Source organism: Limanda limanda, chromosome 20 (assembly GCF_963576545.1).
Source record: "Limanda limanda chromosome 20, fLimLim1.1, whole genome shotgun sequence".
Classification (NCBI taxonomy): Eukaryota; Metazoa; Chordata; class Actinopteri; order Pleuronectiformes; family Pleuronectidae; genus Limanda; species Limanda limanda.
The window spans coordinates 6342181-6355158 of NC_083655.1; the positions used below are offsets into that span (position 1 = coordinate 6342181).

The following is a 12978-nucleotide window of genomic DNA, read 5'->3' on the forward strand; positions in this document are numbered from 1 at the left end:
CTTAATGATGCAAACAAAACAAGACACACACACACACACACAAACAGAGAGAGACCTACCCTGGTTGTCTCGGAGATGCAGAGCGATCTTCGTATCATCTGCGGAGACAGAAACAGACACGAGCGTCAGACACAGTGATCAATATTTCTCTTTGTAGTTTGTTTTCCGACGGTCGGACTAAATAAACAATCCCCCGAAGGTCCCATAATGAGATTAAGCTTCTTTCATTAGTGAACCGTCTTCCTTTCAACATTCAATTTACTATACTTACAATCTGATTAAAAATGCATGCTTTGAATATAATGGCGTGGTATACATAATTCAACACACTCGAGGAGTCTGGGGTTAACTATACGTGCGAGATATGGAAATGTGGCGTGACCCACTTCTGGAAGGGTAGCGGGCGTTCACACCAGCCATAGGATTCACATTATGCAAATTCAGCACATACACACACACACAGAGATTTCACTGAATGATTTATTTCTATTTCACTTCTCAAAAGGAGCAAAGGCAGACACATCTTTGGCGTCTGAACGAATCATTAAGTGAGATGTGGAGGATAAAGTTTAGTCTATAACACTGAAGTGAAGGCCCTGATTTATGCTAAAAGAAAAGAAGCATTTCTGTACTTGCTTATTTTGTCCAGGAAATAAGTCTGGACAATCTTAAGTTCTTAATTTTATGCATCTAATCATTCAAAACAAATTATTGGTTGGCCGACATGAGCCTTTCACTGACATATTGTTATCTCCATTATATTTGCCGATAAGTTAACTTATTGTACAGAAATTGTTTCAACCCAAACTGAACAAGAATTTACTGCAAATCCCGAAATAAATACGTAAATACGTTTTCTCACCCAAACACCAACACAGATACCATTTTCTTTTCTTCTCTCTTTAACTTTATTTCCCATCCAGCTGCAGGTTCGTGGCGAGAGCATGAGCCACCCAGCTTGCACCCTAACCTGACCTTCGACCCCTGCAGCTGAAGATACTGCTGAAGGAAAACTGATCCTCTGTACGTGTCAACAGTCGGGAGTTTTCTCGGTGTTCGCTTCCCAGCAAATACCATAGTACGACCCCTGGATCTCCTCTACACACGCACACACACACACACACACACCAAAGACATTCTACTCCTCTCGCCACACCCTGGTCTGATGTGTTAGACGACTTGTCGTGTTTTGCCTCACAGCTGGACAGCTTTCACAGCCGATCCCAACTCACTGCCTCCATCCCCATCACAGCGGCCCACCGAGGAACCCAGCTGCGACGGAGTGTCCATTCAAACTCACAGCCCCCCCGACGGAGGTGCATTAGAGAGAAACGCTGGCTCCTGCCTCAGTTATTGCTGGAAGTAAATGCCTTTTTGGGAAAATGAAATAATGGATAACCGAGGCCTGAACGTGGGAGGCTTCAAAAAGCTCAACAATGCAGTGTGGAGTAAAACTGCAGACACAGCAACTCTGCCCAAAACAGTCTCTTCACAAATCAAATTTTCCGGAGCATTTTTATGGAATTCATCATTTTGAAAGTAGCCTGAGATCAGATGCAATGAGCAGAAGAATTGAATTGTGGGTTTCATAACTTAAATGTGTAGTCTGGTCCATGTCCCATCCACTAACATGGAGGAAGGATTGATAACATTTATAACATGTACGGCGGCCAGCCACATTACACCTTCATTTTGGTGCAGCAGTCACTTCGTCCATCTTCATACAGTCTGCAATTGACACACAGTGACTTGACTTTATCTGACAGAACCTGACTCATTAACTGGCTCCTTCATTTCATTTTGATTCAGCTGCCTCACATCTGGAGCTGATTAAGATAAAATGCCCATTGACTCAAAAACGGTTCCCTAAAGCCATAAAAAGTAGAATGAGGTGAAAATGGGCACAATAAATCCAGCCCGCTTGTAGCCTTCACTTCTCCAGAGACAGAGAAAAAAAAGAAATGGAAGTAAACAAACTTTAGAGGACACCTTGGTGGTTTTCCTATCATCAGCAGAAGCATTCCGTCTGCTCCTGTTCCAGGAGGATTTGCATCAGATGATGCAGAGATTATGCTGCAGTCTGGTCCGGGGTTAGGCTCCCGCTGGGGTGCAGTGAATCATGTGCTTCAGGCTTTATCGCGCAATATCAAAAGAGCACGACCTGCCAGCCCTCTGCTGAGTGAGGAGGAGAAACTGAACGCCCGAAGGAAGATGAAGAAGTGAAGCACATCAGGACTGACTGATGCATGAAGAATTTTAGCTTTGGATACATTGGACCTACTGTAAAAGTTTGGTTGAAAACATATGTGACAGATTTGGGATTTTTATTTAACCTTTAGGGAATTAACAATGAAACAAAAAGCAAGAAAGTTTTTCAATAAGTTTGTGGTCAGACTTGGGGAAGACAGAGTTTTATTTTTATATTTACCATTTGGCACTTTTGAGCACAAGGCTAACATAACCATACATTGTTTCATATTTTTGATGCTTTTTTTACTTTAACATGTTCCTATTTCTACGTATGCTGCACTGTACGGACCTGTAGTAAACACTCTATGTGATTTACTATTAAACTACTATTACTATTGACCATTCATCCCTTAAAATAAAAAAGGGAAGCCTCATCGTCAGAGAATGAAGTTTCTAGGAGAAGAAGATGTCAGGCTGTGGCTGAGGGGTAGAGTGGTCGTCCTGCAACCTAAAGGTCGGCGATTCGATTCCCAGTCTGAACCATCTGCATGCCGAAGTGTCCTTGGGCAAGATGCTGAACCCTCAATAGCCCCCCATAGAATAACAAAGTGCTGCAAGTAGATGCACTGTATGAATCTGGTGTGAATGGGTGAATGTGAAACTGTACTGTAAAGCGCTTTGAGTGGTCATCATCAGACTAGAAAAGCTCTATATAAATACAAATCCATTTACCATTTAACAAAAGACTGGTGTGGAACCAGCAGAGCCAAACAACATAATCACAGGTTTGTGGGGGTGCATCTATTTTGGACCGGTAAGATTTGTCCTGATTCTTTCTGCATTGTTTAAAAAGTGGCTCCGAACGCAGCTGCTGCACTTTGCTCCGCTGCCTGCCATCTGGAATCATTTCTTTCGTATCTTAAGTGGAGAGCTGGAGGGACGCTCTCCCCAAAAGAGACAAGTGTCTTGTTCAGGTTGTAAAAGAGGAGACGCATCAATACCAATAAAGAACGGTTACAGCAGAGGCACTTCATTGAGCATTCTGCCCGGGCAGAGTGTCCATTATTCGTTTAAAGAAAGCTCTGGGCTCTGACACACTGTGCACCGTGGCCTTGTTCCAGCTCCGCTCCCTACCTTACCTTCGGTGGGGACACTGGTGGGAGGTGGGGTGGTGGAGGGTCGGTCCCGGCCTGTAGTGGTCTCGCTGCTCCTGGTCGTTGTTTTGGCGACAGCGGGGGTGGTGAAGGGGTAGAGGAGCGTCGTGTCGATGATGTCGCACATCTTGTCCTTGGTCTGAAAGATGACAAATGTCTCAAGTGGGTGCTCTCTTTCCACAGGAAAAGTAATTAAGTGGAGCTACAGTCGACGGCATTTATCATCCAGGAAGCTCCCAACACACACACACACACACACACACACACACACACACACGTGTTTATCACCATTAGCAAGCTGGATGGAATCCCTCTGGTCATCACACATCTGGAACACTCACCTCATCTGGACAGCTGTTGTCCACCCAGTCCTGCCGATGGCGGTCGAAGCCACTGGAACATCTGGAGGAAGAGGAAACTGTCAGAGTGGAGCTTTAAGCCAATCACCACTAAGCACAAACTACAGTGGAGGTGATGGGAGTTCCATTGGTTTTAAAGGTTTTTGGACGTAAACCATAGTTTGGACAAATAATCTTGACCCCTTTAAAAGTTGAAAGGATCATTGAAGTTACTGCAGTTTATTCTCCATTCTGGGAACATGGATATCAAATGACAAACACAACACAACCTTAGTATAAAAGTAATATACCGAACAACAGCGCCCTCTGCAGCCACACGTCAACTACGCACTACTCACAGGAGATGGTACCATAGATATAAACACTAGATGACTCGGCCGCGTTGCCGGCCAACGGAGACGAACGTCACCACATGGCGGCCATCTTGCATCGGGCAGCTCGCTCACCCATAACATTGTGTTAGTAGTGGTAAATAACCATAACTTACTCAATTTTCAACCGATTTTGAAACGGTCTGGTTTGTTATAAACGTCAGAGATGTAGTTATGACACTGCATAAATTATAAAAAATGATTATTATGAAAATAACATAATTATTCATAAGAATGCAGTGTCATAACTACATCTCTGACGTTTATAACAAACCAGACCGTTTCAAAATCGGTTGAAAATTGAGCAAGTTACACACCACCAACACAATGTTATGGGTGAGGGAGCTGCCCGATGCAAGATGGCCGCCATGTGGTGACGTCCGGCTCCGTCGAACGAGACATCTAGTCTTTATATATATCTATGGATGCTACCAGCTCACAAAAGGTACATAGAACAAGAACATGCAAACGTTTAATGTATAGAAAAGCAGCATAGTGTTGCTTTTAAAACAGCTGCACAGCTTCTGGATCCGAGGAGCGAGAGCAGCTTCGCACAGCGTGAAGATGTATAGATTCCGTGTGTGGGGGGGGGGAAGTCAGCAGGTCACGCGGCCTTGGGAGACATGTGCATCGTGGTGCGAGACTTCTAAAAACCTCAGAAGCCAGACGCTAATCGAAGGCGGCAGCTGCTAATCCTCCGTGCTGTAAACGGATCAAAATTATAACTCACCCACTGGTGAACTCGCAATTTGGTCCGTCTCGGCACAAACTCTCTCCCATCTGGCCGGGGCGAGTTAGCATGCAGAGCAGTCGCCGCCCTCACACCGGGCTCTGGCTAATAAAGTGCGTTTTTTGAAAGCTTTCGGTGGTCTGCTAATTATCTCTCGCTGTAGGTGGACAAATAAAAACGACCCATGACCGACTCACGATGCAGCGGTTTAAATCGAGTCCTGGCGTCTGAGCTGTGTTCCCCCCCCACCCAGCAGGCCACATCCCTCTACCCAACATAACCTTATGGTAATGACTTTATGCGAGGGAGTCCATTTTCATCTTTCCTCCTTCTCTCATCATCCCATTCCTTTTATTCCCCCCCCCCAAAACAGAAAAGTTCAGCCTCATCTGCTCAATCAGCCGAGACAGATTCCTCGGCTTAATCCCCCCCCATTTCCCCCCCCCCCCGACTGCCTTTCACCCCTCCGAAGAGGGAGGAGAGCGAAGCGGAGTGAGACACAATATCACCGACATGTTTGGTCTAACCTGTCCCTGAAGGGAGCTGGTGTTTTGTTTCCCCCTCAATGGCACCGGGCCCAGCCAGTTGCCATCGAATGCAGCCAGCCACGGTGCTTTTAATTAGAAATGCACTGAGGTGCTTCATTTGAATATAAATGACTCGGTGAGGGGAGAACGATTCCTTTCTCCGAGGCTCCCACAGAAGTCGCAGGATGGATAGATTTTATTATTGGGTTTCAATCCCACTCCTTTCGGATGCCACGGAGGATTAATGGGAAACAAACAAGTAGTTATTCTTTGTTATCACTGGTAAATAACCCAGTGCATGAGTGAACTTCAAGTTCTAATCCATGTGATTTACTACTATGTTGAATTTAATGCATTTTCCCTAAAATAACAACTAACTAACAGGCAACACAGCAAGGTTCCTGGTTCGAATCCCAACTTCCTCAGTGTCTACCTCCAAAACACTTGCAGATAAGGGTAAGATTAATTGGAAACTCTTATCCGAAATCTTGTCTCTGTGCGTCAGTCCTCGATAAGAGTGGATTTGCTCAAGCTCCCTCCCGAGACCCTCAAAGCACAAACGGTATAACGGATGGATCCTCACACTAAACCTAATTAACCATAATCAATGAGTTCACATAATCCAGTAGTATTTTCTTCTACTGACATCAGCCTCGTGTGTGTTGTTGCCTCTCCACACATTTGTCATGTGAGCTGTGTTACATCACGTGTGCTGCTGCTGCTGTTTCACACTTAAAGCTTTCGATAAAGTGGCGAAATGAAAAAAAACAATGGTCACTTATACACTGGATGTTTAATATAGTGGATAAGATCAAATACACAGCTTGATGCTTCTGTGACAATAATCAGTATAAAAATCAGCCATTTCCGTACATCTGATAATACTAACTTGTCATTTTAATGCAGAACCTATATTTGTAAAGGAAATGTTTAGTAAATAAAGGATTTGACCAGTGAAAACAAATACGCTGCTTGATGCTTCAGTGACAATAATCCTTAACTTCAACCGTATCAATATCAGCCATTAACGTACATTTTGCTGATAATACTAACTTTTAATTTGAATGCAGAACCTTTAGTAAATGTTTAGGAATGTTTAGGAAATGTTTAGTAAATAAAGGATGTGAAAACTTTTCTTACACCCCGGACTCGACTGCTGTTGTTGCAGCCCGACCGATTTGTGAGCCAGTAATTATGCTGTTTCTCAACATAAATGATGCAATAACAGTTTGCTGGGAGACTAAGACGCATTAAAACTCCATATTCATCTCCTTACCAGCCATCAATTTTCTATGAGCTGCATTTGTGATGCTCGCCACATCCCTGGTCTTCCTCCACACACACGAGCATCGGGCTGAACCGGCTCTCACGGCTCTCACGGCTCCCTGGGGTTTCAGCCAATGCTTTATTGACCTGCCTGAACACGGGCTGCACACATCAGCCTCCGCTAACTGACTTAGCATGAGAGGGGCGCCGCGCACTTCGCCGAGAGAAGTTCATTAAGGCTGTTCTCTTAAAACGTCAGCGGCTGCCATTAACCCGCCGCCAACCAGGCCGCCACTGTCTTTAATTAGCACGCGTTTCAAGCGTGTTCGGCTCTTTCAAAGGAAGTGGCTTCAGGATCCAGAGGGTCACACCGAGTCAGATATTAACACAGTTAGAGCACTAATTAAAATGAAGCTTAATGAGATCGGTGCCACGGGGCATGCGGCGTCTCGCCACAGAGGCCGTAACCTGCTGCGAGGAAAAACACTTCCTCATGTCGCTGCTCTGTAAATGAGTTTGTTCCCGTCAAAGGAAAAAACATTTCGGGAAAGTTAAACCCGAAACCCTTCAAAAACAAAACAGACGAAATCTCTACGGACAGAGCAGAGGAGCCGCACACGTCTCCAGTCAACCACGTAACGGGCGGAATAAATGATGAGTCCAAAATATAAAAGTGGCAGATTAATATTTGATGCATGAGCGAGATACAAAGAGAAGCTATGGTGGCTGCTTCCGAGTCGGACTGATGATACAACGACAAGAAGAACAAAATATTCCAAGCGATGCAGGCGAGACATTTATCAGGACATTGAACATCTGCTGGCTCGCGAGGTGAGACTTTCTCAACTCGTGCGGATGATAACACAACTCTGCCAACTCGCCATAAATTATTTTCCTCCCTCCTCCTATTTTTAACTCAGAACTTTCCTCGCCAACAAAACAGAACCGACAACGGTCTCGCATTTCAGACGACAGGAGATTCTGGGGAAGAAAACACGCAGCTCAAATATTTACTGATGTTTGAAGTGCAGGGGGAAAATATTCAATACTTTACATTAACTGAATAGAGTATAAATAGTTATTGTGATGGTAAGAGAGGAAAACAACAATAACTTTGCCTAAGTTCATTAAAAACACACAAACAAAAACTGATATTGTCCTCCTCATACTGTATGCATGGGATGTCTGCAGACTGTCTGCACACCAGCAGGGAGAGAATTTCTTTGAAAGTATGCAAACACAAGACTAGAAACTTAAATATGCAGAACTTGCCAAAAAACATTGCATTTTTAAGAATGTGAAAGTATAACTTTGAGAACGTTTAATCTTAATGTAAGATTAAATGTTTCCTTTGTGCTGAAACAATTAGTCAAATGACTGATTAGTTGATCTGCTAAAATTCTCAGAATGAATCTGATTTCCTCGTTTTCTCTGTTTCAGATTATTGAAACTGATGGATATATAAGTCAATAGTGACTTCAGTTGAGAGAATGTGTTGGTGTATGAGGAGTTAAGAGAGATTAACAGCATCTGTATATCGAACCTGTTGAGGCGATGACACCAGCTGCAGTTGAAGTTGATCTGGGAGGAGATGCAGGAGCTGCAGCTGGTGAACTGGAGGCAGGCTGGAGAGGAGAGAGAGAGAGAGAGAGAGAGAAAGAGAGAGAGAGAGAGAGAGAGAGAGAGAGAGAGAGAGAGAAAGAGAGAGAGAGAGAGAGAGAGAGAGAGAGAGAGCGAACCAGGTTAGAGTCTCATTGATGGAGTAACACTTAGGTGCCTCTAACATTGGACAGTGTTACGACTGCACCAAAAGCTGGTCCAATAAATTCTCCTTACTGGGTAACGGCATCATTTCTACAGCGGTAGAATTAGTGATCTTGGTCTTCGTCAGCTCCACGCGGTGGTACTCGTAGATCGTCCTCCTCCTCACGTCTGTGTTTTGGGAGGGAGGGAGGGAGGAGACAGAGAGAGAGAGAACAAAACCGTCACAAATCTTCCAGCAAGGAGATAAAAACTGGGACAAGTGGTCCCTGAAGAAAGAGGGAAGTGAGCGGGAGGCAGGATGGGGTCACGAGGGACACCATCACAGCACTTTCTTTCTCCATCTCGCTTTGTGCCCGGGTGTCGGGCCAACAACTTGGCAATGGACAGAAGCAATTTCCCCCGAGGAGCTGATATCAATCACACTCTGCTGAGAGGCGATACCCTCCCAGTCATCTATAGCAGCGAGTCGTGAGATGGGCCGATTGATTAGATACATCATTGACTCTGATGGCGCTCGGGCCCTCGTATGGGCCCAGTGTGAAATGGGCTGCTCTCTTTTGCTGGCGATGCATCTTCTATATCATCGGTGGGAAATGAAAATAAATGAAATATGTCCTTTGTCAGAAGTTTGCATGATCAGTGTATTCACTCTTCCAGTGCATAGTGTTTGAACAGATGTGATAAGTGCTGCGTGCTGTTCATACAGTGGTTGATCCACACTTTAATTTGATTTCCATGTGCCTCCACAGGCAGAAGCTCCAGGCATGAATCAGTAAATCAGAAGTTGCATAATAAATGACAATTCCCTTGAAATTCAATATTTACCAATCTTGCCAACGGTTTAATAGATTAAGGAATAGTTTGGTATTTTAAGAAATTCACCGATTTACTCCCCTGACAAGAATATTAACAACACTTTCTCATCTTTCCAATAAATATGAAGGTACAGATCTTAGCTGAGCATATAGACTCAGACTGGCTGTTTAATAAAAACCTCCAACGCATTATATCTTGCGTGTTTAATCTGTGAAACTGCTGAGGCATTAAAATGAAAAGTTCGGGTTTAACAGGGCGTATTTACCGGATTTCAAGCGAAGCTCAGATGTGGTATCAGTCCTTCTATATCCTGGGCACGGTGGAGGATAATATTATTTTCCAAAATGTCATATTACTCCTGTTACATCACACCTGTGTTCTCTTTCTTTTGCCAGATCCTCCGCCTGGGGCTGTGGAGCTGCTGTGTGAGCAGACAGCTCCGGTCGGAAGGTGGAGGGAAGCTGCGAGTCAGATCAATTAAAGCCCAATTTGCAACGTAAACAACGGAGAATGAGGATTTGCATTAGCCACTTTCCACCGATACCATCCAACACGAGAGGATCTACGTGTGTGTAACATCCTTTACGCACAAGAGGGTCAGCCAGATCCTACACCCCTCTCTCCTCAGCAATAAATCAGTGTTGCATAAACGCTGCTATGATTCAATCTGAATTTTATTGCTTACTCGTCCTTATCTAAGAGCTGCGTGGAAATCGGTGGCATCGTGGATCGAAGCTGAAGTGAAGAGTGATGGTGGAATAGTTGCAGCCTCACACTCACCTCTCATCCGGCATTTCAACGTGTTCAAGTCGACTACGTGACAACACTCTGGGCTCTTTGACATCTCCAGTATATTAAATAAACAATGTTCCCTCTGATTATCATTAACAGCTCCAGCTTTGGGAGAGGCGGTGGACTAGTGGCAGAAACTTGGACTATGGGCAGAAAAGGTCTCTGGTTCGTCTCTGGTTCGACTCCATGGAGAAACAACAAAAAGACGAACCTGGATTGATCTGTCCAAAAATCCAAGAGGATTCTCCCTACCCTGTCTAGTGCCCCTGAGCAAGGCACCTTACTCCCCCAACATCTGCTCCCCGGGCGCCGTACATGGCTGCCCACTGCTCTGTGTGTCCTGCACCAGATGGGTTAAAAGCAGAGGTTAAATTTCCCTCCTTGCATGAGTGTGGAGGTCTGTGCATGTGTTTGGGACAAATGAATGTATCTTAATAAATGTATCTTAATCTTATTCCTGGGAATCCGGAGTATTATTCCAGGTAGAGGCAAGAAGAAATGAAAAGGGATGAAGGTGGTTTCCTGTTTCCATTTAGGAATAACTCCCTGTGACTGATGAGGTATAATAAGTAAATGAAATCCCGTCTCTTCACAAGTGATTGTACCTGACCTGTTATAATTACACACCTCGGACATGAATTATCCTTTTCCTGGATCCACTGTGGCGGTTGCTCTGACTGGAGGACGTGTGAAATCTTTTATTTGAGCTTTTAATAAAAAGGGTCAAACAAACGTCCCCCTGGCTGCCGCTGTTGTTACAGGTATTTGAAACGCTTTTCATGGTAGAACCCATATAAGGACAACACACCTCCACTTCCTGTTGAAGTAACCCAGATATGGGTGACGCTGTCTTGGTCTTTTTAAAATAATTTGGATCCACAGTCTGCAGGGATCACAGTGTGGAGACGCTGTATCAATCCTGCTGATTAATGCGTCAGCGAGACAGTGTGACCTTTCCTGCAGCTGCCCACCAGGAGGGGATAGAGGTGATTTACCCTCCACTCGGGGGGGCTGTCATGTCGCCCGTCAGTCTATGATGACACAGCTTTCCTGTCTCTGACATCAATGAACTTACCTTTCCAACATATTCTTAGGCTGAGTAACATTTCTCTAAAAAGAACCGCCCCCTCCTGACCATCTTGTCCCTGCATTTCTATAACTTTGACTGCAACCATCCGTTAATCGGACCCCTCAGGTTGTTCCTGTGGAGAATTGAGAAGCAATGTCATCCTTCTCCATGAAAACTGCTGATTCTTGCTTTTTTCTAAAGGTTAGTCCCCATCCATCCATGAATAAAAAGGGCCCTTCTCTATTTTTTGCCTCAATATGATGATGATCATTATGAAAAAACCTCTGATCTAACTCGCAGCATCCTTCGCTTCCTCCACCAGAAAGACATCAAGACCTTTGGACTGAGGCACATTATGCAGATGTTGCCCTTTTCAGACTTTGACACGAATCTGTTCAATTTGCAAATATCTCAAAGCAAAGCGTGGTTTAGTTTCACATGTTGTAAGAGTTTATCTCTGAACCCCTCCTCCACACAGGGATGGTCCGATCACGATTTGGGCAATCACGAGGAGATACAGCAGGTCTGCCGAGCTGTGGATGTTTCAGTGCACCACAGTAGTGTGCATGTTTGTGTGGAAATGTTGGATTCACACATATGTGTTGTATTGACACTTGACAGTGAGGGCGCCATGACGCTTGGTGCCAGGGAGATCATCAAAACAACAACAGTCACAGTTTCATGCCATGTCATGTGTTCCAAGCATTGGATCTGTCTCTAATCAGTCTGTTAGTAGTCCAGGCAAAGTAGCCCATTTTGGAGCCAAAAATAGAAGTAATTGTAAAATCATTTTTGTCATCATAGATTATTTCTATGAGGTGTCCAGAACAACATACTAAAAGTCCTAAGAAATCCTAGTTTAGGAAATATGTTTAATTCTCATCAATGTGTACCAATAAGGCCCGGCAACAATACACCCCAAAGGAGCTATTTTTTCCTTTACTCCTATCAAAAGTAAACTTTACACAATGAAAGCACCCATGAAAAGTAACATTTTGTGTATTACAAGTTTCAAATGAGCTATACCCTAATCGAATATGCCCAAAATACACCCAAATAGGCTTATTTTTTTCCTTTATTAGTCGGTCGTAAAACGCTACTTTGCCTGGACTATAGGCGTATTTAATGGTTTAGTAGAATGAGTTTTATCTTTTTCAGATGTATCATCAGAGCAATTTTGAGAAAAATATCTGACAAAGACGAGAACGCACACTTCAACGCAACATCTCAGTCTCAATCTGGATTTCGTCAGCCCACGACCGAGCAGCTGCTGGTTTCATCACGTTGTGTCAGAGGCTTCAAACGCGACTTGGTGTATGAAGTCTACAGGGAGACAGGGCTAACAGGTTCTGTACGAGAATCTCTCAGTGCCAACAACAGCTTTCTAAAAAGAGTTTAACTGTCGGCTATCGCTCCAAATTATTCACAGCAATTTGTTTTCTTTTCTTTAAAAAAACAAACTCAAACTAAGCAAGAAATCCTATTACAAATAGGATAACGATGCGATGAAGGACAAAAAGGCCTAAGTAATTAAAGTTGACAAATAAATGCAATCCAGGTTTCACACTCACGACCAAAACAGCTTTAAATTACTGAATTAATCATGTTTGACATCTCGTTATTGTGGCGGGCTTCGAATCGGAGCCCATGAAAGATGGAGAATCTCAGGGTGGAAACAAAAGAAGGTTTGAAGTGTTTTTGCCTCTGCTCACATTTGCTGTTACATTAATGGGCCTGAATTGCAATAAGTCAAAAGTAAATAGGGGAGGCAGATCTGAAGCTGAGCCCACAGCCTGCTGAGAGAGGTGTGGGGGGGGGACAGTCGGAAATAAAGCAAAAAAGACGAGGCCTAACTCAGAGCTAGAGACAGTTTGAAGCAAATAAAAACACGTTTCAGTCAGTTACCTTAATGACTTGGGAACCTTTCGATCATTGGCTAT

General features: G+C 44.0%; 1 protein-coding gene across 1 annotated transcript in view; it reads right to left on the reverse strand.

Moving 5' to 3' along the window:
• plxdc2b (plexin domain containing 2b) overlaps window positions 1-12978 on the reverse strand; it is a 71477-nt gene that overhangs the window by 4333 nt on the left and 54166 nt on the right. Inside the window, exons 9-13 of the mRNA XM_061094286.1 lie at window positions 8434-8529; window positions 8141-8222; window positions 3686-3746; window positions 3330-3483; window positions 60-98 (exon numbers count right to left, since the gene is read on the reverse strand). Of these exons, the coding sequence (XP_060950269.1) occupies window positions 60-98; window positions 3330-3483; window positions 3686-3746; window positions 8141-8222; window positions 8434-8529 (432 nt within the window). The remainder of the gene's footprint in view (window positions 1-59; window positions 99-3329; window positions 3484-3685; window positions 3747-8140; window positions 8223-8433; window positions 8530-12978) is intronic.